This window comes from Lontra canadensis, unplaced genomic scaffold (assembly GCF_010015895.1).
Source record: "Lontra canadensis isolate GAN:19392208 unplaced genomic scaffold, GSC_riverotter_1.0 scaffold6, whole genome shotgun sequence".
In the NCBI taxonomy this organism is placed as follows: Eukaryota; Metazoa; Chordata; class Mammalia; order Carnivora; family Mustelidae; genus Lontra; species Lontra canadensis.
The window spans coordinates 19,171,307-19,198,030 of NW_022631000.1; the positions used below are offsets into that span (position 1 = coordinate 19,171,307).

Here is a 26,724-nt window from a genome sequence, read left to right on the forward strand (position 1 = left end):
TGATGATGTCTGGCTCAGAGAGGAAGGACAATGTGTTTCAACATCTCCTGCTTTAAAAAAAAAAGAAAAGAAAAGTGTATTTATTTTCGTTGAGAAGAAGAAATCCACAAACTGTGGAGTTTAAACAGATAAGGAGAGTTCATTTTTCTTTTACAGGTCAAGAGGCCAGTTAATGATTAGTGAGACCCAAGTGGGTGTTTGGTGTCCAAAACTTGGAGAGGCTGGCTTGTAGGAACTCGGCTTCACCCCAGCTCTGAGACTTGCAGCTTAGCGATGCCCCCAGTCCTCAGGAAGAGACTCTTCTGCCCATGGGGGCTCCTTTTGTGGCTTAGCATTGGAAGTGCAGGTAATTCTGGGGCTCGGATAATTGGGTGGCATTTCTTTGTCAGTGATTCTATTTCTTTAGCCACCAGTTGATGCAGTGCTAACCTTTGGAAGGTCCCCTAAAAGCCCTCCTTTGAGATGAATTTAGAAGAGGGAGGAAAAAAACCCTACAATCATAATGGGACTGATGGCAACCAGGACACTCTCTTAAGTCCCCTAGTTCTTATACTCTTTTCTCTGAAAGTTGCATTAATCCTCTTCACCTGGCACAAGCCAGGATTAACTCTAAGAAAATAAGACTTTATTATTTCCAAAATATGATTTACATCCCCCCTATTAATATCCACTGTACCAAGATATATTTAATTTTTTAAATCTGAATTTTCCATGGGGCGCCTGGGTGGCTCAGTGGGTTAAGCGTCTGCTTTCGGCTCAGGTCATGATCTCAGGCTCCTGGGATTGAGCCCCGCCTAGGGCTCCCTGCTCAGTGGGGAGCCTGCTTCTCCCTCCCCAGCTCTCTCTGCTTGTGCTCTCTCTCCCTGTCTCTGTAAATACATAAATAAATCTTAAAAAAATTTTTTTTTTAATTTTTCAGACTAATAGAAATTTTGTCATTGAGAACAGTAGATGTCCTTGCTAATCCACTGACCCAGCTCAAATTTAGGTTGGTTGTCCTTCCAGGTAGGACTACGATAGCAAGTCCCTGCTAACCACAGAAGAAAGGATGACCTTTAGAAAAAATTCCTTCAGGTGCCACTTGCATTGTACCTTTCCCCAGGTAAAAACCCCACCCACCATGCCTGCTGCTTAATGTAGCAAATGTAAACACTCCCGGGGCCTGGAGGTTCTCTGGCTGGTGAAGATCCCTCTCTTCTGAGCACTGGTCCTTCTGCTGGGAAAGCTTCCCCACAACCCACCTACCCTGCAGGTCCCCATTCATTCGTGTTCAGCAGACATTTAATTGTCAGTCCCTGGCTTTCGAATGTATCAGTCCTTCTGCCTAGAGCTGCTCATACCTTTTTGTTGATGTTTGCTCTTCCCATCTTCCAAGAGACCTGCTGAGATTCCTCCCTCTCTTGAAATACCTCCTTGCCTCTCTCAGCACCCCTCCCTGCTCCAAAGTTCAGCATGCATGAATGCATTCACCCCTGCCTTAACAGGGAACTTTTAAAAGGTGCTACTCAGCATCATGTGTGCTTTCTCTTGAGTACTTACTTGTGTCTGTGTATAAAATGGCCTCCTTATATGTATATCAAATTTGTGTGTTCGTGTGAAATTCTGCCATATGAACCACAGAGCTAGCTTGTTATTCTACATGGCCGTTCATACATGATACACTATATCTGAAAGGATTTCTGTCTTATGCATATTGATAGATGTGGGAAATACTGCCCTTCAAAGAAGCTATAACAATTTACTAGTATGTAAGCATGGCCGTTTCCCCAGCCTGTCTGCCGATGCTTTGTAGTATCAAACATTTTTCATGTTGTCAACTTGATAGAAAAAATTGTTATTGCATTGTTGTCTTAATTCTTAGTGCTTATTATGATTTGTGCTTCTGGTGGCTTGTTTAAGCAACCTTACTATAAAGACAATTTCTCATATTTTCTTCTTAATCCCACATGCTAGCCCAATCGGACTAAGATCACCAGGAACAAACCCTTTAAACATGGTGTGTTTTTTCAAACAGTGCTGTTTTATTTTGCCAAAATTTATTTTTATTTTTTATATATTTATATATATTATTTTGCATGTATGTCCGTAAAAAATTTATCATTTTCTTTTCTTGTATTACCCATGTTCTGTTGATTCTAGGATTATTATAACCTCATGAAATAAGTTTTTATTCTATTAACAGCTTATATAAGATAAAGATTACTTGTACTTTAAAGCGGTGGAGGTCTTGGGTAAAACCATCTAGCTCTAGTGTATCTTAGTGCCAGAGAAGACTCTTGATTACCGGTTTAATGTTTGGATGCTAGTAGTTTAATTTGGGCTTACAATTCCTTCTTGAGTCAGTTTTACTAAATTATATTTTTCTAGAAAATTATCCATTTCTTCAAAGTTTTCCAATGCATTTGGAAATTTTTATATTTTTATTTTTTAAGATTTTATTTACTTATTTGACACAGAGCGAGACACAGTGAGAGAGGGAAGAGAAGCAGGGGGAGTGGGAGAGGGAGAAGCAGGCTTTCCTCTGAGAAGAGAACCCAAAGCTGGTCTTGATCCCAGGACCCTGGGATCATGACCTGAACTAAAGGCAGACGCTTAATGACTGAGCCACCCAGGCACCCCAACATTTGGGAATTTTTAAAAAATATCTTTTTATCCATGATGTCCTGGTGTTATACTATAATATACATATAGAGTGATTCATTGATTTATGAGGTTTATTTATTTATTTGAGAAAGGGGGGCAGAGGGAGAGAGACAATCCTGAAGCAGACTACCTGCTGAAGTCAGAGCCCCATGGGGGGCTCAACATGGGGCTCAATTTGTGACTCAATCCCACAACCCTGAGATCATGACCTGAGCAGAAATCAAGAGTTGGATGCTTAACTGACTGAGTCACCCAGGCACCCCTGTTTATTTTTTATCTCACTTATCACCAAGTGTAATTTTTGATTGGAAAACTCATATATTTTTTCAGTTATGGAAAATTCTTAACAATGATCTTTTCAAAATATTGCTGCCTCTCCTATTCTCTTCCTTTAGAGCACAGCTACTAGATAAAAATTGGACCCTCTCCATCTATTGTCTATACTTTTAAACTGTACTTTCATATTAAAAGGTTTTTATTTCTGGGGTACCTGGGTGGCTCAGTCGGTTAAGTGTCCAACTCTTGATTTCGGCTCAGGTCAAGATCTCAGGTTATGAAGATGAGCCCCAGGTCAGGCTCTGCACTGGGTGTGGAATTGGCTTGAAATTTTCTCTCTCCCTCTCTCTCTGTCCCTCACCCTGCTCATGCTCTCTCTCTAAATTAATTCATTTTATAAAGTTTTTTACTTCTGTACTAAACATTATAGTATTGATTCCTTTTTTATTTCAATGGTTATCTTTTTTATTTCTAGTTTTTGAACTGGTTTATTCCTATATAACTTATTTTATCACTTATGCATGTTTTTATTTCATGATTTCTTATTCCCTGTCTTTATTTTTATCCTGTAGATTCTCAGCATACTTATTTTAAAGTCAATGTCAAAGGCTTTTAAAACTTTATTTTACCTGGAATGAATTCATAATTCATTTATTGCTTTTATTGACTATCTTTGTAAACATTCGATTTCTGTATATATGTAGGCATTTTGTTTGTAGGATATTTTTAAGGTAAACTCATTATTAAAGTGTAGCATATATATAGACAAGTGCACAGATTATTAGTATACAGATTAAGGAATTTTCAGAGTGAATTCACCAGTGTAACCAACATCTGGGTCAAGAGATAAAACATTACCAGGTTCTTAAAACCCTTTCCATGTATTCCCTCTTAATCACTACTACCCCAAAGATAACTATTATCTTGTCTTCTAACATAATAGATTAGTTTCATTTCAATGTTCAATGAGAAGCTTGTGTTTGGCCTCCCCCCATCACCTCCTCCCCTCATCTTCTTTAAGATTTTATGTATTCATTTGAAAGAGAGCATGCAAGAGCAGGGGTAGAGAATGGGCAGAAGGAGAGAGAGAGGGACAAGAAGACTCCCTGCTGAGCACAGAACTGGATCCCAGGACACTGGGGAAATCGTTTCCTGAGCCGAAGGCAGACACTTTACCTACTGAGCCACCCAGGCACCTCCCTACCCACCTTCTCATCTTTGACACTCTCCTCCAGTTGCGGGGGGCGGCGGGGGGGTGGAGGGAAAGGGGGGTTGTCTCAGCTCTTGTTAGTGAGTCCTTGTCTTTCAACTCTGCCTAAATAAAGCTAAGTAGCCCCAGGTAAAAAGTCAATAAGGATTTTTTGTTTGTTTGTTTTTAGTTGCCTTAACAGAGTCAGGGAGCCCCCCCCCCCCCCACCCTATCACAGGTCGGCCTGGTGCTGACCTTCTACACCTGACATGGAGCACTCTAGACCCCACTTACCTCACAGAGCTGAATTCTCACAACCACTGCCTTCTGCCAGACTAGGAACTCAGCACCATCTTGCAATTCTGTTCTGGTGCTTGTTCACAGAGATATAATCCTTCTATTTGAGATTGGCTATGTCTTTATCTCTTCTCTTTTGATATTCATCTACGATTCGTCTTTGGTTGGAGTGTGGGTTGGGGAGAGGGGATATCTGAACATGATTCACTGTGTCACCTTCCATATTCCCAAGTGATCTAAAGTTTTATTCTATCATCTGCAAATATTAGCGATTATCTCACCTCCTTTTCAAACTTTGTAACTTTGATCCCATTTTATTGTCTTGTTTCCCTTGTACAATATTTCATAGAAGCGCTGATAGCAGACATTCTCATTTGTTTCCAGTTCCAAATGGAATGTTTCTAATGTTTCACTCATAAATATGGTCATTGCTATAGGTTCTTGGTAAACACTTTTTCTTAGGTTAAGAAATGTTGGGTATTAAATTTTGTTGTGCTTTTTTCTTCTACATCTATTGAGATGAGCATATTTTTTTCTTTAATTTTTCATATGTGAATTACATTAATACATCTTCTAATGATAAGCCATCTTTTCATTCCCTGGATTAAACCCTACTTGGCCATGATACGTGTTTAGTTCTTGTTATCCTTTATGGGCTTAGATTTGCTGATAATTCAGGTTTTTATGTGTCTGTTTAATAGTGAAATTGGCCTTCCATTTTCCTTTCTCCTTCTGTCCTTGTCCAGTTTTGATATCTTTGTTCTTTTCATAGAATGAATTTAGATTCTCTCTCCCCTCTTCTATTCTCCAGAACAGTGATGAGAATCGAAGGATTGGTAGAATTTTTCTGTAAAACTGTCTGACCTGGTAGAGTTTTTTTGATGAAGAGATTGAAAACTACTGTTTCAATTCCCTAATGCTACAGTTTGACATTTGACTTTCTGTTTTTTCTTTCTTGAGTAAGTTTCAGTAAGCTATACTTTTCTAGGAAATTGTCCATTTTCTAGGAAGAAAATGTGTTTTGAACTTTTGGGTGGTTATAAACATGCTCTTTTATGGTTTTAAAAATCTAATCTATTTATATCCCCTTTTTATTCTCTACATTGTTTACCTGTGACTTCCCTCTTTTTTTCCTACTCTGCCTTATCAAAAGTACATCTAGTTTATTATTCTTTTCAAAGAACTAGCTTTTCATGTTTATTGTCTGTGGCAGACACTATTCTAGGCAGTAGAGTAAACAAAATGGGTAAAAATTCCTGCCTTCTTTGAAAGTATATCCTAATGTAGGTAAATCAATAAACAATACACTTAATAATAAACTAGTGAATGCCATAGGAGGTTAGAAGGGGATGATTGCTATAAGAGGCAATAGATCAGGATGAGGAGGATTGACAGAACTTGGGTGAAAGGCACAGGCAGGTGGCAATTTAAACGAGGTAGTTACCTTTTACAGGCAAAGACTCAAAGGAGAAGATAGGGGATGTCTGTGGGAGGACACTCTGGGCAGAAGGGATGGCCAGTGCAAACACCCTCAGGGGGTCTAGGACTGTATAGTGTGAGAAAGAAAGAAAGAAGACACGTGGCCAGAACAGAGGAAGCAGTAGTTGAACAGGCAGAGTGCTCCTGGAGCTTGTGGTTTAGATGATTCAGGCTTTATTTTTAACAAAATAACCTCTTTAAAGACTATCTCCAAATCCAGTCACATTCTGAGGTCCTTGGTGTTAGGATTTTAACATATAAATTTATAGGGGCAACTTGATTTATTTCATAACAATATCCATTTCACCATGGCCTTTACTCTTTTCTGGTTGAGTAATAGTCATGTCCTTTTCTGGCATTGTATCTTTAGACATGAAAACTATTCACAGATTTTGGTTACAGAAGTGATGTGTTTAATAAATTAGAATAGTGCACTAGCTGATTTATAATAGATGCTTGTAAGCCCCTGTTTCTTTCTTCCTCTCAAGAATACTTTTCTTCCTTCTAAGAACAGACCTCACCTTAGATCTTTCTTGTTTTTCTTTTGTTTTTGTTTTTTTTTTCCTCTAGGAGATGCACCTCCTACCGCACAGACAAAGTGCACTGACTTCCAGAATGCTAATCTTCTCCAAGGCACCAATCTCAAAGTCCAGTTTCTCCTCTTCACCCCTTTGGATCCCAGCTGTGGGCAGCTAGTGCAGGAAAGTAGTGACATCCAAAACTCTGGGTTCAATGTCACTCTGGGAACCAAACTACTCATCCATGGATTCAGGTGGGAGTAATCAGCCAATAGAAACATTCCAGCTAGGAACTAGAAAGTGACCATAATGCCATAGGAAGTTAGTGGGAGCAAGAGGAGAAATGGATTTACTGAGAGTCCCATGATTTATCTTTCACCTCCTGCTATCTTTGAAGGTGTCTCATATCAACGTGAATACACATTGTATTGTGCATTCTTGTGGGTCTTGTGCATTACTCCTCCACTTAGTCTTGTCTACAGCTCTCACACAGTAAATAATGTATGATCCTGAACAAGTTGCTCCAGCCCATGGAGCCTTGGTTTCCACGTCTGAATAAAAGGGAAGTGGTACAGATGGTCTCAGTGATCCTTTTCTCCCTGAAGCATGGGTTTTATGATTCATTTCAGCCAATGAGGTCATAGGCTTTGTGCAATCAGAGTAACAGCATGGTGTTTTTATCCAAGGGTTTATTTCCTCTTCTTCATTTCTTCCCTAGTTTCACGATTTAAAAACTTCCACTCATGGGTGCTACTTCCATCATCTCCTGAGGTTAACCTTCCTCAGGTTCTAGACACTTCTCTCCCTCAATTTCTTTGATGCCTTATAGTCCAAATTTTGTTGTAACAATGAGTCTCAATTCAGCCACCATCCATCCTTCCAACATCTTCTCTCCAGAGCCCAGCGACAAGGCCAGAAACAGAGGAAAGTTGGTGGGAGGAAAGGAGAGAATGCAGTGAAATAGTAGTGATAGCAAACAACTAGAGATGGGGGCGTCCAACGAAGAGGTGGACACCGAGGCACTGATCAAAGGATTACCATTTCAGAGTCTCTGGGTTCGTTCTACTTCTCAAGTCACTGGACTCCGGGGACCCAGCCACCTCCCTCCATAGGCATTCTTCCTCACTCTTGTGCCAAAGTCTCTCCTCCAGCAAATCTCATATTTAGCCACTCTCTAAGGCTGAGTGTATCCCAACCCAGAGATAGATAACAGAGCTGGAGAGCTCAGCAGGTTGTTACTCTGTCTGTTCCTAGATCCCCCAAAGCCACATTCTGTGGCACACACCCAGTTTGGGCTCCTCTGCCCACATGAGCATGCCCTTACTGTTCCTTTACTGTGGGCCACTGAGAAAACTTCTCCCCATCTCAATCTCTTGGGAGAGCTTTATGAAATTTTTTCTATCATTCTCCTTTTCCTAGAAAAGCCTATTATACTGTAAGTTCCAAAAGAATAGAAAATGTATCTTATTTTTCTTTCTTTCTTTTTAGATTTTATTTATTTATTTGTCAGAGAGAGAGCACATGCAGGGGGAGCAGCAGGCAGAGCAGGCAGAGGGAGAAGCAGGCTCCCCACTGAGCAGGGAGCCTGATGTGGAACTCCATCCCAGGACCCTGAGATCATGACCTAAGCCGAAGGCAGAAGCTTAACATACTGGGCCACCCAGGCATCCCATTATTTTTCTTTATTTCTCACAAAGCATCTAACATACTGCCTGGCTCATTGAATTAATGAAAGGATGACTGAATGAACAAGTAAATAAAATCATCCCTCAAAGAGAGTGCTTATATTATAGAATGAGAATTAAGATGGCAAATCATAACTCTAAGGTACAAAGCTATCTTTTCTCCCCCATGAGTAACACAAGCAGTGTCAACGTACATGGTATGTGTAGTACGCACTGCACAAAGATACCTGACCGGGGGCTGGTGGGGCTGAAATCCCACCTGAGTTCCAGGCCCTGGTATGAGGCTGCATCTACCGGAAACAAAAGGCCCTTTTATAATTTACACAAAGTCTCCATATATACAGGCTGAAGCCCTGGTGACTTTGGGATTAAGCTCTCCCTATGCTCAAAGTGGTGTAATATTTATTGCCCATTTACCCCCCTTAATTGTTTTGACCTTCACACCCCCCCATTTATTCTGTTAATAGAGAGTGTTGTCATTTCCATGACAATGGATATCGACTTAACGGATAATTTTCCTATCCTTTCTTGGTCCTCTGTCTAGGGCTTTAGGTACAAAGCCTTCCTGGATTGATAAATTCATTGGCAGTCTTCTTCGGGCAGCAAATGCTAATGTGATTGCTGTGGACTGGGTTTATGGTTCTACAGGTGTCTACTTCTCAGCCGTGGAAAATGTGGTTAAGCTGGGACTTGAGATCTCCCGTTTCCTCAGAAAACTCCTGGTAGGTGCTAAAGGGCTTGGGGGTGAGTTTTGGCTGCTTATGAGGAGACAGAGGACAGAAAAGAGGCATCAACACATGAAGAGGAGCTTTAGGGCAGAAGCAGAGCCACCCAGTAGCTTGTGGGTCTTTCCTTCTAATCTCCACTTTACCACGTACAGTGTTGACTTTGGGCAAGTTGTTGTCCCACTCTGAACCTCTGCTTCTCCTCTGTAGAATGTGCCACTGCCGTTAGATATAGAGTCCCTCAAGAGGAAGTGGCCATGGTCATTACTCACACACTTAGGTCACCAAAGAGAAAGTGAGGCAGTCGTCAAGGTGGAGTGTCTAGGAAGAGGGAAAGTCATGAATGGGATGAAAATTCTGCCTTCTTCTCCCAAAGCATGTGTGGGGTATGTCATACCCAGGGTCCTCTGATTCTGAAGCTTCAGGGAAAAGTGTGAGCCTGTGAGGCCAGAGGCTGCTGTGGCCCACATGCAGTTTCCTGTAAATGCCCTATTCTAGGTGCTGGGTGTGCCAGAGTCTTCAATCCACATTATTGGAGTTAGCCTGGGGGCCCACGTTGGGGGCACGGTGGGACATTTCTACAAAGGCCAATTAGGACGGATCACAGGTAACGTTATTCTCTGCCCATTCTCCCAAGTTTAGAGATAGAGAGAGAATGCCCTGGAAATGCCTCTGTTGAGGTGAGCAGAGGAGATCTTTGTTCTTATGATTGAATTATCTATTTCCACGAAAATTTATTTATTGTGGCCCTTTTGCCTGAAACACTATTGTGTTGTTATTGTGTGATCTCTAATGTCAGTGTAAGAAGCCGCGTAGTTCTTCTGAGCCTCAGTTACTACCTCTGTACAATTAGTTGTAATAGCTCCTATCTGCTTGGCTCGCTGTGGAAATCACCCTTAGACAATTATGCTAAATACTTGCAAAAGCACTGGGGACTTTATGCTTCAGAAGCTACTTTCAATGAATAAGGGACTAGAACTGTGTGGTAAATACCCCGATCTTTCTGGCCCTTCAGTGGGACAATTCTGAGTCATGTTCTACAAAGTCTCTCAGAAGGGTCCCAGTGGGATAAGACCCAGTTGCCCCAAATGATAAAACATTCGTTTTTTCATACTCTAAGTTTCCTACTCCCTCACTATACTCTCTCTGATCTTCTCCCAAATAAGCTTCTTGGGCTTTAAGTCCTTGTCTCAGGGTCTGTTTTTTGGGAAAGAGAGAAAAAAGCATTCAAACTAAGACACGGGGATAGTAATTCTTACTTCACTGTGTTGTTGTGAGGACTAGCCCAAGGTCTGGCACCCAGTAACTGTTCCAAAGATTATAGCGGTTGTGATGAGTACATGAGGATCAATATTACTACATTACTTACTTACTTACAATATTACTTACTTACAATATTACTTACATTATTACTTACCAAATGACTGATGTTATCAAGCTCATTTCAGAGCCAGAGAAGCTAGGTCATTGAGAGTTGTAGACAACATCTTGGGGTTTCCTGGGTGCAATGGTCCTGAGCTGTCCTCTTACCCTTGGGTCCTTGCTGGAGGACTCTAGGAACTGACTGGGAAGGGCCCTGAGAGGTGTGTGGTGGGTCCACGAGGGCTGCGGCAACCAAGAGGAAAGGGCCCCTGACATCAGTCTGTCCCAGCAGGCCTGGACCCCGCTGGACCAGAGTATACCAAAGCCAGCCTGGAGGAGCGCCTGGACCCTGGAGACGCCCTCTTCGTGGAGGCCATCCACACGGATGCTGACAGTGAGTGCGGGGTGGGTGGACCTCCTAGGGGCAGGAAATGAGCCCGGCAGGGGCTAGGTAGCTGGTATCTGTGTGGTTCGCATATTGTCATATTGTTGTCATATTGTGACAGTTTCCCTCCCTTCTGAGCTTTTATTGAAGGGAGGAGTCATCTTGATCTCTGATTAATACTAAACCTTGTGATGAGGCTGTGTAGGGGAGGGCATTGCTGCCTGACAGGCATCTGGGAAAGTCATGCTTCTTTTTCAGGGTGTATGTGACTGGCCCCATGCAATTGGGGCATTCCCTGTCTGGGGCAGATACTCAGGACTGTCAGGACTTCCCTCCTCCCTAGTGAGGAGCCCAGCCCTTCAGACCAGTGAAGAATAGAATCCTTACCGCCAACAGTGACAGGCACAGGAAAGACCTACAACCCTAAATACATTATGACCAAATTAAGCTATTCTGACCATCTGGGAAGGGGGGGGGGTGGGCATTCTTCCTCATTTCTACCCCTTATGAAATGCCCAAGAAGTGGCCAGGCCTTGTGCTCAGCATGGTGGGTGCAGGAAGAAATAATGCCTATCCCTCACCAGAAGAGTGTGCAGTTCAAGTGAGAAGTGTCCGTGTCTCATTCCTTTGGGTCAGAAGCCTTCTTCTAGCACCTAGCACTCACAGATTCAGAGTTCTGGAAGAAACCCATGCAGTCATATTATTTAACCCTCTTTTCCACCTTCATCATCTCACAGATAGGAAAGCAAAGCCCACAGGCCTCTGCCTAGCTGTTGGGTTAACTGGTTAATTGTCAAGGTTAACCCTTCTGTTTTTAAATTTGCTAAATAGGTGACTTATTAGGTTCCCATTTACCAGAGCGAGGCCTTTCAGTCCCCTTCAAAGTTGGGGCCTCCCTCCTCCTAATGTGATGGTGGGGGGAAGCATTCCATTTTGTCTAACCGATTTTTATTGAGCTATGAGTCAGCACTGAGAATATGGCAGTGTACAGGGCATTGAAGAAGGTCCCTCCCACGTGGAAATAGAGACTAATTGAGCAGGCATTCATTCATTACTTCCTTCTATAAATATTAGGTACTCACAATATGACAAGCATGGTGCTGGTATTGGGGATATAGCAGAAAAAAAAAAAAAAAGACAGGCAGAGTCCCTGCTGTAGGCTGTAGAACAAACAAGTAAGCAGACATAATTACACTGTGACTATGATGGTGGAGGAGGGGGAACAGAGGGTGATTTGGGTGGGGGAGCCCCTTCAGGTAGGTTATTGATGAAAGTCTATCCAAGGTGAGACTTTGCAGGTGAAAATGAACCAGCCCTGGGAAGATCTGGGAAAACATTTGAGGTGGAGAAAAGCAAAGCCTGGACATGAGTGGGGACAGCAAAGAAAACCGCATGGTTAGAGCACAGAGAGTGAGGCAGGAGAAGGGGGTCCTGCTCAGGCTGGCCATGGGGAGGAGTTTACATTTATTCTATAGCTGGTGAGAACAGGGAGGCATTAGGATTTCTTGTAAAGATTTTTGTGGTTGCTGGGCAGCAACTTGCTGCAGGGGACATTAAGGGAGCCTGGAGGCTCATTATAAGGTGTTTGCAGGAGTGGTCTGGGTGGGAGATGGTGGGGGCTTACACAGGGGTTGTGGGAGTAAAGATGTTGAGAAGTAGAAAGATTTGAAATACAGTTTGGAGGTAGATCTGACCAGACCGTTGTTGGGCTAAGTGTAGGGAATGAGGGACAGGGAGGAAGCAAGGACAACTTCTAGGTCCTTGGCTAAGCCCCGGATAGATGCCATTAAACAAGTAACATACAACCAATCACTTACAGTAGTGATGTGGGAAGGGGAAAGATGTTACGAAGAGGAAACTTGGGGTCTTTTGCAGCTGGCTTGGACCCAGTCTGAGGGTCAGATATGGCCACATTGATGAAATTGGAACTCCAGGGCACAATCTTTCAAATTAGCCAGGATTCTGCTCTATCAAGACAGCACAAAAACATGAGGGGGACTGTGGAAATGTGGCCCCAAATATATATCTGTCTAAACTATTGCTCCAAACAAAATAAGCGCTTGTTTGATAAGGATATTTACCAAGCTTATAACATTTGGTGAGTTATCAGAAAATATCAGAGTTATTTTTCTTGATTTTATTAGACAAATATGATTATCTGCTCATGGCTTTATTCTTCTTGGCTGCCTTTCAGTGTAGAAAACAGAGGGCACGGTCTGCCGTGTCCCAGCACTTGGGAGTGAGGCAGGCACCCAATGAGCACACAGAGTGGATGGGCTCCCAAAGTCAGAGTTCAGGCTCTGATGCCAGGGGACCCCCCTGTGGGGCCTGGAAAATATGCCTCTGCAATCCAAAATAATGGGATTCTTCCTCCTTTTAGATTTGGGTATCCGGATTCCTGTTGGACACGTGGACTACTTTGTCAATGGAGGCCAAGACCAGCCTGGCTGTCCCACCTTCATTCATGCAGGTCAGAAAGCCAGACGGAGCTGGGGTTTGGGTGGAGCCCTAGTGTCCTTTGCTGTGCACCATAATGCCTTTCCCTGAACTTACTGAATGCATGTCTTTAGGAGCCCAGGGAATTCTGGTGGAGGAGGGCCCGAAATGAAAAGCTTGCACCACACTTTCACTGGCCTCCCCACTTCTTAGGTCCTGCAGTGATAGATCATCACTCAAACCAATAAACCCTATTCTTCCTGGGCGCCATGTTGTGGCATGGTCCACACTAACTACATCTGGGCCAAGAGCCTAATTGTGGCAGAAGTAGAAAGACATACCCAAACCTGGCTAGCTGAAGGATCAACCCACTGTTGACCATTTCCCTAAACTTATTAAATTTAGCAATTCCCCAGAACTGTTTTCAAGATAATTATCTTGAGTACATTCAATGAATATACATTTCTTCTTTTCTAAATACACAATTGATGCTTGAACAGCATGAGTTTGAACTGCACAGGTCCACTGATACATGGGGTTTTTTTTATAAGTACAGTAGAATACTGTAAATGTACTTTCTCTTCCTTATGATTTTTAACATTTTCTTTTCTCCAGCTTACTCTACTCTAAGGATACAGTATAGAATACATGTAACATACAAAATATGTGTTAATCAACTGTTTATGGTATCAGTAAGGCTTCCTGTCAACAGTAGGGTATTAATAAGTAAGTTTTGGGGGAGTGAAAAATTATACATGGATTTTCAACTGCACGGTGCCCCAACCCCCTTGTTGTTCAGGGGTCAGTTGCATTCTGGAATGTTCTCTTTGAATACATTCTTTTTAGCATAATTTTAAATAACATTGAATTTGTCAAAAGTTAAGGATCAAGGGTTGTTTAGTCTTTTTTTATTCCACTTATGAATATAGTCAACCTATCAGCATTTTTTATGAGAATTTTATCCTGATTTCTGTTTACTATGTTTTTAGTCTTTTCCCGCTTTACCAAAGTTTTGACGCTTTAAGGACTCTTTTGACAATCTTATTCAATAACCACTAATCTAATTTACCAAATTTATTGATTTTCCAAAAACACATTTTTTTTCAGAATTTATAGATTTTATAACATTTTTTTATCAGATAAGATCTTTTTGGTTTTGATGACTTTTGAATATTTCTGTGGAATTTTAGGTGGCCACTTTTTGTTTTTCTTCATAACACAGTTTGAGAAGGGTTTAGTTTGTGTCCCTCAGCTCCCTGTTACACCTAGAAGGAGCTTGCCCATAGCGTGTTCCAACCATGTGGGAAGGCAAATTAATACAAGCTCAGACTTGGTTGCTGGTCCCAGAGTGGGGGTCCCAAGGTGAAGGGAGAATCTGAAGACCCAGAATCTGAGAGCTGTGGCTCACTATAGACCTCTTAGCCCCGCCAACTCAACCATTGTGAGTTACTTCAAATTTGTATACAGTAAACAACAACAAGAAAACCAAGTTTTTATTAAATTGGGACATTTGGTACATTCAGTGTATCAGTCATTTGGCCAGGTGAACTTGAAGCACATTGACTTTCAGAGACTTACTGTGAACTGTGGCTGAATCCCTTGATTGTCTCATTGCTAGGCTGGGTATCATGAAGTTGTAAAAAATTGGGTTGTGTAGGTGATGATGAAGAAGGTAAAATATGCAAACAGATATTCATTGTAAGAAGTGGGTCAGGATTACCAATTCCCAGCAAGCTCCCATTTTCCAAAAGAGAGTTTGCGTGATCGTGGAAGATGGATCTCAAATTAAGCAATTTTTTAATAAATATTTTATTTATTTATTTGACAGAGATCACAAGTAGGTGGAGAGGCAGGCAGAGAGAGAGTGGGAGGCAGGCTCCCTGCTGAGCAGATAGCCCAATTCAGGGCTCGTTCCCGGACCCCGGGATCATGACCTGAGCCGAAGGCAGAGGCTTTAACCCACTGAGCCACCCAGGCACCCCTATGCAATTTTTTTTTGATAGATTAAGTTTACATATCTCAGGAAAATTCAAAAGAAGAGGGAGAATATAGTAGCCATGTCCGTTAACATTTTAAAATGTGGCTCAAGAGATACCATGTATTTATTGCCTGCTGGAATATAAAATTCAATAGAATTACAGTAAGCAGGATGGAGAGATTTTCATTTGTCTTAAACTAAAAGACTTGGTTGTATTTTTTTCCCCCTGTGCAGGTTACAGTTACCTGATCTGTGATCACATGAGGGCTGTGCACCTCTACATCAGTGCCCTGGAGAATTCCTGTCCACTCGTTGCCTTTCCCTGTGTCAACTACAAGGCCTTTCTTGCTGGACAATGTCTGGATTGTTTTAACCCTTTTCTACTTTCCTGTCCAAGAATTGGTAAATGCCACCCCTTTGGCTTCCTTTGGCAATTTCGGGAAAGTTCACGTCTTGCTAGTTGCCACCTCTATAAGTCCTGATTTCTTATGATCAAGAAGTCTATCCAACCAGAATAAGGAAATTCACCAATAAGGTGTTCAGCCTGTTCCCACTTGGAAGAAGGCATTTGGCCTTCCACGTCCCACTCCTCACCCTGTATATTGCTGCCTGATGCCATATTTGCTCTGCACACACCTTTTACACACAGCCCCTCATCTGCAAGTCCAGACTCAGGACACTTTAGAAACATTGGTATAGCCCAGAGCCGCTGTCCCCACTCCAAGACCAGATGCTTGCCATAGGTTTCTAGCTAGGCCAGTCATTCTCCAACACCTGATGGACTCTAAATCAAGGTGTTGTGGGGAGCCCCCACGAATGGCACCCATGGCCCACTTTAGAGGCTTGAGGCTGTTGCGGCCACGGGCCAGCTGGAGGGCTGTCTCATTGCTGGTCGGCTTGGGCACATTCCTGGATCCAGGCCAGTCTGGGGAGAAGGGGTTGGAAAAGGTGAAGGGATCTGGCCTCAACTCACCTTCCAAAGGTCATTGCTGAGGATATCCTAGGGTTTTCCAGGATGAAGGATTTCAGGAAGAACTCTGGGCAGTGTAAATGGCTCCTTCCCCTCCCTCATTTTCTCACTTCTCACCCCTGGCTGCCACTCAGAGCTGCAGCAGCCTGTCATTCCTTCTATGAATGAAACGGATACCAGCCTGACAAAATGTTAAAGTAGATGTAACTTCCCACAATAAAGCAAATCAACATTACTTCCAACTCAGTGGGCATATGCCGCAATTTACCCCAGATGTGATGGGCCTGCTGATATAAACAGCCACCTCGCACGGTCTGCCAGCATCACCTCTTGCTACACTTTCCGTGGCCCTGAACACCCCAGGGAAATGTGAACTACTTGAACTAATTGAACTATCTACTTGAACTTCCAAGAATATTTCTTTTCTTCACCCTGTGTGTCTTTGTCCAAACTGTACTCTCTGCTTGGAATGCCCTTTCCTAACTTGTCAACCACACTATTCTTCAGGTTAAACACTTGCCTGTACTTTGTCTGCACAGGGTATAAATGCCAGCAAAACAATTGCCTTATAGATTATTTTGCCAATTGGAGACATAATTTTAAATTTCTGTTAAATATCTCTTGAATGGGCCAGATGATTTGAAGAATGTACTTCCTGTTTGTGTGTTTACCCTTGGCTGGACTGGGTTGCAGGTACCCTGGGACTCGCCGTAGGGCATGGCATAGAATGAGCATACAGTGGCCTTGTTTGCAGAATGAACGAGTGCATGAATGAATCCAAATGTGGTTGGGTGCCATGGGACAGTGCAATGGCCTCCTCAGGGCTCTGCTGTCTTTGTCTTTGCCTCTCTACTTCCAGGGCTTGTGGAACAAAGTGGTGTCAAGATAGAGCCTCTTCCCAAGGAAGTGAAAGTCTTCCTCCTGACCACTGCCCAGGCTCCGTACTGTGGTAAGTTGGGGGAAAGACATGTAGCTCAGTGGTGGCCGAGGTGGGGGGTGAAAGACTGGGGCAAAGAGGTCATAGGAGGGGTGGGGGGCAACAGCTACTGGTCTTAGATCCTGAACTTTCAGAGCTAGTCCAACCCATTGCTCTGCTTCAGATGAAGACTTAAGGACATGTTACTGTCTGTATACTTCTCCTAGTTCCTCCTGCCTCCCTCCAGTGTGGGTTCTCTGCAGTATGGTATCTGGGAAGGCCCCCAGACCCCTCCTTCCTGCATACTTTTTTGTTCCCTCCTTGGTGCCCACCTTATGCATCTCCCACCCTGGCAGCCCTCCCAGGTCAGGGTCTCTGAAGAATATTAAACCTTGCCCTCTGCCCTCCTTCCCCTACATGTGCCTATTCCAGTTCTTCACTGTTGCTTCTAACCATGGCAGTTCATTGAAGCGCAGATGCTGGTAAAAGATGTTAAATGTGAGAGGAAAGTATGTCTTAGAATCTATGAAATCCATCCCAGGATGGAGCATCATCTTTCCCTGTGCTATTTGCATCTTAAGTAGAAGGACTATACTTCCTTTTTTATGCTGTTATCTGGGATCTTGTCTGGTTTATTGTGGGTACAGGACAAAAGTATACTGGTTAGGATGATAAATTATATGGCCATGCTAATTCTAACTGATTTTTGGGTCAGCTTTTGTCTGGTCGCTGGAGGGATCTCTATGGCCATTCCTTCCTTGTACCAGAACTTCTGGTGCCATGTGATGTGGAGCCCGAAGCGCAGACTGTGGTCACACAAACTTGCATTTGAATCTCAGCTTCTGTACTTACCAGACATGTGATCAGAAGATATGACTTAACCTTTCTGAACCTCTACATCTGTGTGTAGAAAATGAGAGCAATAACATACCTACTTCAAAGAATCAGCTGTGAGGATAAAATAAACTAGTATACAGGAAGTTGCTAGCACAGTGACAGGAACTTGATAAGTAATATGACCCCTTTCCCTTTATCAGTCAGAATCGGAGGATACTAGATGGGGGTGCTTATCATGCTAGAGAGAATTCCTGGAACAGGTGGGCTACAAGAATCCACGGTGGGCTTCTCATGTATATCCACTCACCTGACAACCCAACTCTGAGTAAGGTGTGAGGAAGGAGAGGCTCTGAGAGGTGAAGACTCTTGCCCAAGGCTACACAGTGGGGTGGAAAAGGCAGAATTCAACTCCGGGTCTTCTGGTTCCCAAATCTATTCTTTTTCCATGCCACCACCCGCTTCCAGACTGGCCTCTGCTCTGCTTCTGAGAGCCAATCTGCTCTTTACGGCCGTGTTTCTCGGTCACTCCTCTGTCCTCACCGCCCTCTCCAGAGGTCAGCTCGAGGGAGGATGCTTTGTTCAGTGGCAGAGGTGGCAATGCCAGGACCAGATGTCCAGTTTTCCTTCCAGCTCTGGGACAGCTCTGCAGCCACCTGAACCTACTGCTCCCCATCTGCACAGCCAGGAATACCGGCAGGGAGCCTGGGGCACACTTGAGGCTAGAGGCATGTTAAGGTCCCTGCTGAGGCAGATGCATGGAGTCACCATTTTTGTGACTGTTTCCTATTTGTGGCGAGACGCCCTCTCTGTGGCCCAGCAGCATGACCCTGTCTATTCACAAACCTCAGAGAGGCACAGAAAGAAAAAAGCCAGTGTGAATACCTGCTTGTCTGCGTGCTCTCAGCCTTGTAGTTCTCAGCTTTTTGTTCTGAGCATTGCGGCTGGGACCCTCCTCTACCTGGGGGGATGGGCCATCCACCTGGCGGTTCAGGGGGCACCAGCAGCCCGTAGCTCCCCACTCTCACCCACCCCCCAGGCCACCACGGCATTGGGCTCCCGTTACCACAGCAATGTTCGGTGGTCACCCTTGACACCTGCCAGGCATACGCCAGGAGGGCAGAGAAGCTTCTCCAAATAATAATTTTTCTAACAATATTACTTTCCCCCTGTAGGACAATATTTCTTATGAAGTGCTTTCTACCCATTACCTCATTTCATCCTTGCCATGTTCTGTGAGGTAATGTCAAGCGTTATTGTTTACAGATGAAGGAACCAGGGCACAGAGAGGTTGAGTAACTTAGGGAAAGGGACACAGTGAGGAAGCAGGGCCAGCCTTGGGTCCAGGTCTCCTGGATCTCCTCCCATCCAAGGCTCTGTGTGCTGCTTGCCATGTCTCACCCTTGCATAGACTAGATTCCACTCCCAGCTCCCACCCATCCAACATTAATAGACATGACCCTCCGGGGCTTCCAGATACTGAAAAGAGAGAAGCAGAACTGTAGGAAACTTTCTTGTTGAGGTGAGACTTGCTGGCAAAGGAAGAAGTGGTGTAATATACCAAACTCAGCCTAGAGAATGAAATCCCTAAAGCTTACGTAGTTTTCATAGTTTTCGGTTACACACTCCAATTCAGCCCTTGCCCTTCACCATAACAATCCGCATCCCCCAGCAAACAACTGAGAGAGAGACAGAAAGGGCATGGCATTGGATGTCTTCTGCTGCAGAGGGGAGGCATACAGCATTGGTTTTCTTTCCTGTGGATTCTTGGCATCTTAGCACCTGTCAGTGAGTCTTGTTACCAGCCCCATGGGCCCAGCTGGATCACAGCACTCCTCCAGCCTAGTGTCACGTCTACCTAAAGCCATTTGATGTCCCTCCAATAGTCACCTATTAAACATGACAAACGAAAAAGTACAAGTAGGGTGGAAGTGAAGGATTGCCTCTCCAACTCTGTCGGGATCACCAGAGAGGTCTGTGAAAATGCCCCAAGACCCAAGATGCTGCAAAATGCTGCCAGCTGGGCCTCCCCCTTATTAAAGAAAGGGTAAGGTGATAGAGAAGCTGTAATTCTTCTTAACTTCTCTTGCCAGAGAGACAGCAGGTCCCAGGATATCACCATGAGCCAGGCTCCTCATCCAGTCGGTGTCAATGACATAAGCTTTGACAGCCCCAGGATCCAAGCTGTCTGGGAGGGTGAGGATGCCACAGAGACGCCCAGGCTGCCACAGAGAGGGAGACAGTCATCTCCTACACATGAGTGGGCTTCCTAAAACTTTGGGGGGGAGGGGAGAGGAGGGTGAGTGCTACGTATTATGAGTTCTTATTTAGTGTAAGAGACATCCTTTTCAGTTCTTTCAAAATCACAACACCAAGATAATGTCAGCAAGCAGGGAGGAGTGGGATGTTCTAGCATTACAAGTAATAACAAAAACTAACATGTATCGAATGCTTCCTAGTCACAGGCACTGTGTAAGGACTTTATAGATATTATCTCATTTAACTCTCATACAGAACTATTTTTATGACCCCCAGTTTACAATGAGGAAGGTAAGGATCTGGGATGGCAGGTAATCTGCTGCTAAGAGGCAGATCTCAGATTCCTGCCCTGCTGCTCTCTGGGGCTTGGTGTGCGTTGGGCACCACTGACCTCTGGCCTAGGCATCTGCTCTGCTTTGGTTTCCCAGTGCATCACAGCCTCGTGGAGTTTTACTTGCAGGAGCCAAGGAACAAGGACACCCTCATCTCTGTCACCTTCCTGAGCAGCAATATTACTTCCTTGGTCAAGATCACCATGTACGTAAGTGTCCCTCCTCATACACACACACACACACACACACACACACACACACACACCCTTCTCCCATGACAGCCCTGTGTGCTTACTGAGGGGTGGCCCGAGCCCAATAGGCTAGAGGTGGGGTGAGGGCAGTACCTACGACGGATGCACCCACAGACACATGCTGGGAACTGTCCCAGGTTCAGGATCAGTAGTGAATCCAAGGATGGTGTATTTAGATAATACCAGAGGAGGCTGGTGAGAGAAGTAATGGGATGTCTTGAGGGCTAGTAAGAACATGAGAATTGGGTCCCTTGATAGGAGACATTAGTCATGAAAATCCAGGAAGGGGGTATCAGTGATGTCAGCAAGTAGGAGGACCTCAGCCACTAGCCCAGGGAGGGCTGACCAGAGCCTGGGAAGCACCTACTCCTGGAAAGTGGGTGTGGTACTGGATGAGTTCCTAGAACTGAATTGCAGGCAGAGGGTCGGTTAGGAAATGAGTACAAGGAAAGCAGGGCTTGAGGCCACGTGGTGTTAATCCTTAAAACCAGGCTGAGCATTTCCTTCCCTTTGGGGGCACATTTGGGTCTACCAGCTGGCAGTTGTTACCCCGACGCTAACAGGAGTCATCTTGAGGTGGGAAGATAGAGAACTTCAATTAGGGAAGCTCAAGGCCGGCAAGGGAGATGAACCAGCAGCAGACGTGCTTGTCTCTTTAAAAAGCAACTGGTCATGGGGCACCATCCTGCCCTGGGCCTGAGGGGTGGGTCATGTGGGGCAGGTGTCTTTATGATAATCACCTGTGACCATCAAAGAATAACCACTCCTAAAAAGTAAGCAAGCCACTGAAGGTGTTATCAAGAGAGATGTTAAAAGGATTTAAGTTTCCTGGCTAGCTTTCTATAAAAGTCCAGCCCTAGAGGCCCTCGTTGGCAACCCTGTCTGGACCCCTCTCACTCTTGAGAGCTTTTTCTGTATCTTCACTTAATAAACTTCTATCGCTTGGGGGGCCTGGGTGGCTCAGTCCTTAAATGTCTGTCTTCAGCTCAGGTCCTGGGATTGAGCCCCGCATCAGGCTCCCTCAGGCAGGAAGACTGCTTCTCCCTCTCCCACTCCCCTTGTGTTCCCTCTCTCACTGTGTCTCTCTCTGTCAAACAAGCAAACAAAAAACCCCAAGACAAAAAACCAAAACTTTAAATAAACTTCTATCGCTTTACTAAAAATAAAATAAAATAATAATAATAAAAAGCAACTGGTTAGTTAATCATAAGCCAGCAGGAGCCAGCCTAATGAGAGGTTGCTGTCTCAGTCAGGGTCCAGTCCAGAAACCAGAGCCCAAGCCCGGAGTCCAAGAGAAGGAATTGAACCCAGGGAACTAATTACAAATGTGTCAGGAGAGCTGAAAACCCAAAAGGTTAGTGGGGAGGCAGTGCAGGGATCAGCAACAGAGAAGGGGCAAATGGCCTGTGGGGTTGTAGGAACAGAGTCCTGGTGGTGGTGGTGGTGGTCATGGTGTTGGTAGAGTGCCGGCTGGATCCACCGAGGGAGGGGGCTGCGTGGTGGGAGCCGGGAGCAGGCAGGAAATACAGCCCCTCTGGAATCACAGCCCGAAGTGGTCTCCCCACTAAGTGTGCCTCCTGCAAGTTAGACCTTGCTGGGACTCGCCGGCAGGGGAGCCTGAGAGGTGTGGGTTGCGAGGGGCGGGATGAAGCGCGAACATGCAAACACAGGAATGAGCAGTGCACGTGCACGGATGTGTCCAATTGTCCACAGCGGTGGGTGTCAGGAAAACAGATAAGACAGCGCCAGACCAAGGCTGAGAAGGTGACGTTTGAGTAGTAATTCGCACGAGTTACCCAATGGAGGGTTCGTGAGAATGCAGCCCAGGAGCAGGAGCGGAGAGCAGGGGTGAAGCACTGGGAGAGAGGGCTGGGGTGGGGGCGCAGCTCAGGGCCAGACTGTGCAAGGTTTGAAGGACAGGTTAGGGATTTTGGTTTTTATCTCGAGAGCAGTTTGGGAGCCAGTGGGACTTTGAAGCAGAAAAGTGACCAGATCAGATTGGAATTTGGAAAGATTTCTCAGGCTGCAGCGTTAGACATTAATTGTACTAGCAGGGGGAGACAAATTTCCACCCAGAGGAGCACACTTCTGGACTCCCAAACACCCTCTCACCAGCCAGGGCTCCGGCTCACACAGGCCATAGAGAGAGGGATGGCAGGCAGGCAGGATCCCGACACAGCCCTTCATGTGCCCACCTAAGTCTTGCAGATAATAGCTGAATAATTTTCAGTAGATCAGTCTGAGGTTGTGTTATTTCCACCAGGTGTTTTCATTGCTTCTCCTGTGCTTTGGTAGATGAGATGACGCTAGCAGGAGTCAACACAATGACACACAACTGGCCTCTGGTTAGAATCACCAGGAGATCATTAAACACCACTGACCCCTCCCCACCGAAGCCCCGCCCCAGGCCAATTTCTGCTGAGTCTCTGGACGTAGCCTCAACCACTACACTTTTAATTAAAGGATTTTTTTAAAAAGAATTTATTGGTTTATTTGACAGAGATCACAAGTAGGCGGGAGTGGGGCAGGCTCCTGCTGAGCAGAGAGCCCCATCCCAGGACACTGGGATCATGACCTGAGCCGAAGGCAGAGACTTTAACCCCCTGAGCCACCCAGGCACCCCTCAACTGCTACACTTTTAAAAAAGCCCCCCAAGTGATTGGAAGGGACGTCCACAGATTGTTTCTTCCTTCTCCCCAAAGCTATTTGCGTTTTCCTCTTTTGTAGAAGACTCAGAACGTGGTTATCTTTAATTCCTTGGTTTTTGTTTTTGTTTTCTTTTTTGCAGAATAGAAATCGAAAAAAAGGAGGGGGGTTTATGTGTGGTCTTTCCCTACTTTCTATAGCTTCGTGAAACCCCAGGATTTCCTTCTAATTAGAAAATTTACCCAAACCAAGTCCTTAGGTTGCAGAAAAATAAAAATCAGACCAGAGAGAAACCAAGTGACCCTCGGAGAAGTAGGAGAACTCGGGTTTATCTTCCTCTGGCGGACCCAGACCTGCTTGCACGGGAGATTCTGGGCCCGGGCGGCAGGGTTATAGAGGAGCTTTTTATGGGGGCGTGCAGGGGTTCAGGTTCCAAGGGCTGGGGGTGGGGGAGGCTGCTTTAGATGGCAACAGTAGTGCAGGGAGCCTGTGGCCCGAAGCCTGTTTACAAAAGCAGAAAGGGCTGGTTATCTCTTGCTCGACCCACAGAGCCAGTAACTTTCTATCTGCTGGGGCCTTCTGGGCCTGGACCTGCTCTAGGTAATTTTCCTCTTCAAGGTCACTCACAGCATCCTTCATACCCTGCTAGTTTGTAACTAGCTGCTGTAATCCATGCAGCTTCTTAAAAGGAAAAATCTTATTTTGTCCCCCCTCTGACATATTCCAAAACACTTCTTAAAAAACAAAAACAAAAAACAAACCAGGAACAGCTTTTAAAGTCATATAGAATCTTCCTCAAAAGAAAAAAAAAACAAATTATATGACTAACCTGGGGTTAAAAAGGACACAAAGAAGACATTTTCTCACTCCAAGAAGCCATGTGGTTGAGCCATGTGGCCCCTGTTCGATGATCCCCAACGCCCAACGCCCCCTGCTTTCCTCATCTTTCTATAGGCCCCACTGCTTCTGAGCCTGGAAAGGCCATGGGCTCGACACAGGAGGCAAGTGCCTTCCCTGTACCCCAGGGTTTTGCTCAGTTTGGTGGAATCCCAGCAGGCGTCCTTGCTCCACACCCGAATCTTGTCTTTGTCACCTCTCTAGATTGGCCACTTCTTACTCTTTCCATCTTGGGCCAAGAGAGACCTGAATTCTGCTTTCACTCTGGGTCACCTAGGTTGTAGTTGAGACATACCTAACCCTGTGGGTCAGGCTCATGGCTAGTGTGTGGGAGAGCCGGAGATTAGACATAGGGCGTGTGACTCCAAAGCCACACAGTTGGCAGGAGACAAATCCTGGGTACCATGCCAGCTCTGTCTGGTTTCAAGATCTGTTTTTTGTTTGTTTGTTTCTTCCCATCCACACATCCAAGCTCGGTCTAGTCCACACAAAATTTATGGAGTTTAATGCCCTAAAAGAGGGCTGTACTTCCAGTAGGTAGATCTGAAAGTGAAGATCTTCTCCAATTAGGAATCTAAGAACACAGACTTTTTTTCCAGATATGAAAATCCAAGAGCTACTATTTTGCTGCCATGTCCACTTGTTTGCTTTCAAAAATCAACAACTATTTTCTGAACCATGTTTAAAGCTGTGAGTATGTGCACAGGGGGCTGGTGAGTGTGAGACAAGGGATTATGATCCCCACCATCAAGGAGTTCTTTTGTGCATGACAGCTGAACAACACTACTAGCAGGAGCCAAGGGGGAAGCAAAGGCCAAATGTGCTTGGGTAGCTTAATTTCCCTTTCCCTTGCAGACCTAGACAGGAACTCCAGGGGAAAGGAGTCATAGCTCATGCCAACCCTCAGTGCCAGATAAACCAAGTGAAACTCAAGTTTCATTCTTCCCACCGAGTTTGGAGAAAAGACCGGACTACCATTGTTGGGAAGTTCTGCACTGCTCCTTTGCCGGTCAATGACAAGTAAGCCCCAAATCCACCCCGCCCCACCCCTCCCCACCCCATCCCACCCTACCCCACTCTGCCACGCCCATAGGACCAATCCTGACCTTAGATGTGACATTTGTTGAGGTGCAATCTCATCACAGTGGTTAGCTTCCTCAATGAAGAGATGACAAAGACCCAGCATTTTCTTCAATTTCCTATGAGGCCATCTTGGGTTGGAGGTGTTAGAAAGCCAAAGAGGGTGGAGAATAGCTGGGGTGTGGGTGAGGAACAGAGAGATAGCACACACCCCTTCACCACTTTCTCCATAGCCAGATACTCCCTGGATTCTTCCAGACTTAATTGCTTTCTTTAACTCTTTAAAAAAATCATTTACATTACTTTTAAGTGTATAATTCAGTAGTATTAAGTACATCCATACTGTTGTGCAACAATTATCACTTTCAACTTCCCATTCCCACTTCAATATAAGAAACTTCATTTTATCTGATATATAACTGGATAACTTTATATATAAATATAGAACCTATTTTGTATATGTCTTATTTAGTTTCTATGTATGATTTTATTGGAACAAAGATTTCTAATTGCACAACCTGGTCACAGTCACAGGTGTGGACCCTCCTGTGCCTCTAGCAGGGATTGATACTGGCCTTACCACCTCTGGGCACATGGAGGACAGGAGTAGTAGATTCCTATAATGGAAGATCGTAGACTTCCTTCACCTGACATTATGGGTTCACAAGAGCACAGGACTCCTAGCCCTCTCTCCTCACCAATCACGAACCTGCCCTGAGGGTATATACCTTCTTGTTGCTCTTCTTTTGCAGCAAAAAGATGGTCTGCTTACCTGAGCCAGTGACCTTACAATCAAGTGTGACCGTTTCTTTTGACCTGAAAATAACATGTGTGTAGTATAAGCCTGGACAAGATACATCCCCCTGGATTTCAGAGGAGGTTGGGGAGCTATGTTCAACTTATTCTAGGCCATTACTACTAGAAGGAAGGCAAAATTTTTGGTTATTTTCCCCATATTAACCACTTTAGAGGGGACAGATAGCTCATCTAATGGACCTTTGTCTCTCTTAGCAATTTGAACAGCCTTATACAAATACCATTTCAGCTTTTCTATTCATATTTAACTGCAGTTGCCCCATATCCTTGAACATCTGTATCTAGGATTCAATAAAACATTCAAAAAATGCTTTTTAAAAAAATAATAAAATACGATGGAATATCTGAATGATTTGTTTTACTAGAATGGAATTCTGTTATGTACAAAAATGACTGTCTATAGGATTGGAGAAAATAATGGATACTGAATTCTCTGTACTAAAATAGCAATTGAAAAGAAGTTCTTGGAAAAGGAGAGGGGAAGGAAGGCAGGGAGGATCTTCCATCTGGAAGATCCCTTACCATTGCCTCCTCTGGGTATCTGGAAGAGAGATCTTTTGAGAATAGAAGTGGATTTTCTTTGGGTCGGTGTTTCCCCAACTTTGTTATAAGTTACCTCGCATCAGCGTAGTCCAGCAAGAAACAGATGATGTGCTCAAATTGGGTAATTTGCAGAGAATTTAATAAAAAGACTGTTGACAAAGGTGTTGGTAGGAGGTGGAAGGACCACAAAGGATAGCGCAGTTCCCT

The 26,724-nt window shown here is 44.5% G+C and overlaps 1 protein-coding gene across 3 annotated transcripts; it reads left to right on the forward strand.

Moving 5' to 3' along the window:
• PLA1A (phospholipase A1 member A) lies at positions 1 to 26,446 on the forward strand. Of its 3 annotated transcripts, XM_032852307.1 has the most exons (11): positions 7 to 346; positions 6,455 to 6,656; positions 8,632 to 8,809; positions 9,311 to 9,419; positions 10,467 to 10,568; positions 12,940 to 13,029; positions 15,208 to 15,375; positions 16,803 to 16,892; positions 20,381 to 20,489; positions 24,934 to 25,098; positions 25,911 to 26,446. In XM_032852307.1, exons 1-11 carry the CDS (start codon positions 274 to 276, stop codon positions 25,993 to 25,995), a joined length of 1,371 nt encoding a protein of 456 aa, XP_032708198.1. In that variant the 5' UTR covers positions 7 to 273; the 3' UTR covers positions 25,996 to 26,446. The 3 variants fall into 3 exon arrangements, with proteins under 3 accessions (XP_032708199.1, XP_032708200.1, XP_032708198.1); XM_032852308.1 differs by lacking the exon at positions 25,911 to 26,446 and having other exon boundaries at positions 1 to 346; positions 20,381 to 20,493; positions 24,934 to 25,043; XM_032852309.1 differs by lacking the exons at positions 24,934 to 25,098; positions 25,911 to 26,446 and adding an exon at positions 22,831 to 22,901 and having other exon boundaries at positions 1 to 346.
• Positions 26,447 to 26,724: the final 278 nt, after the last annotated feature.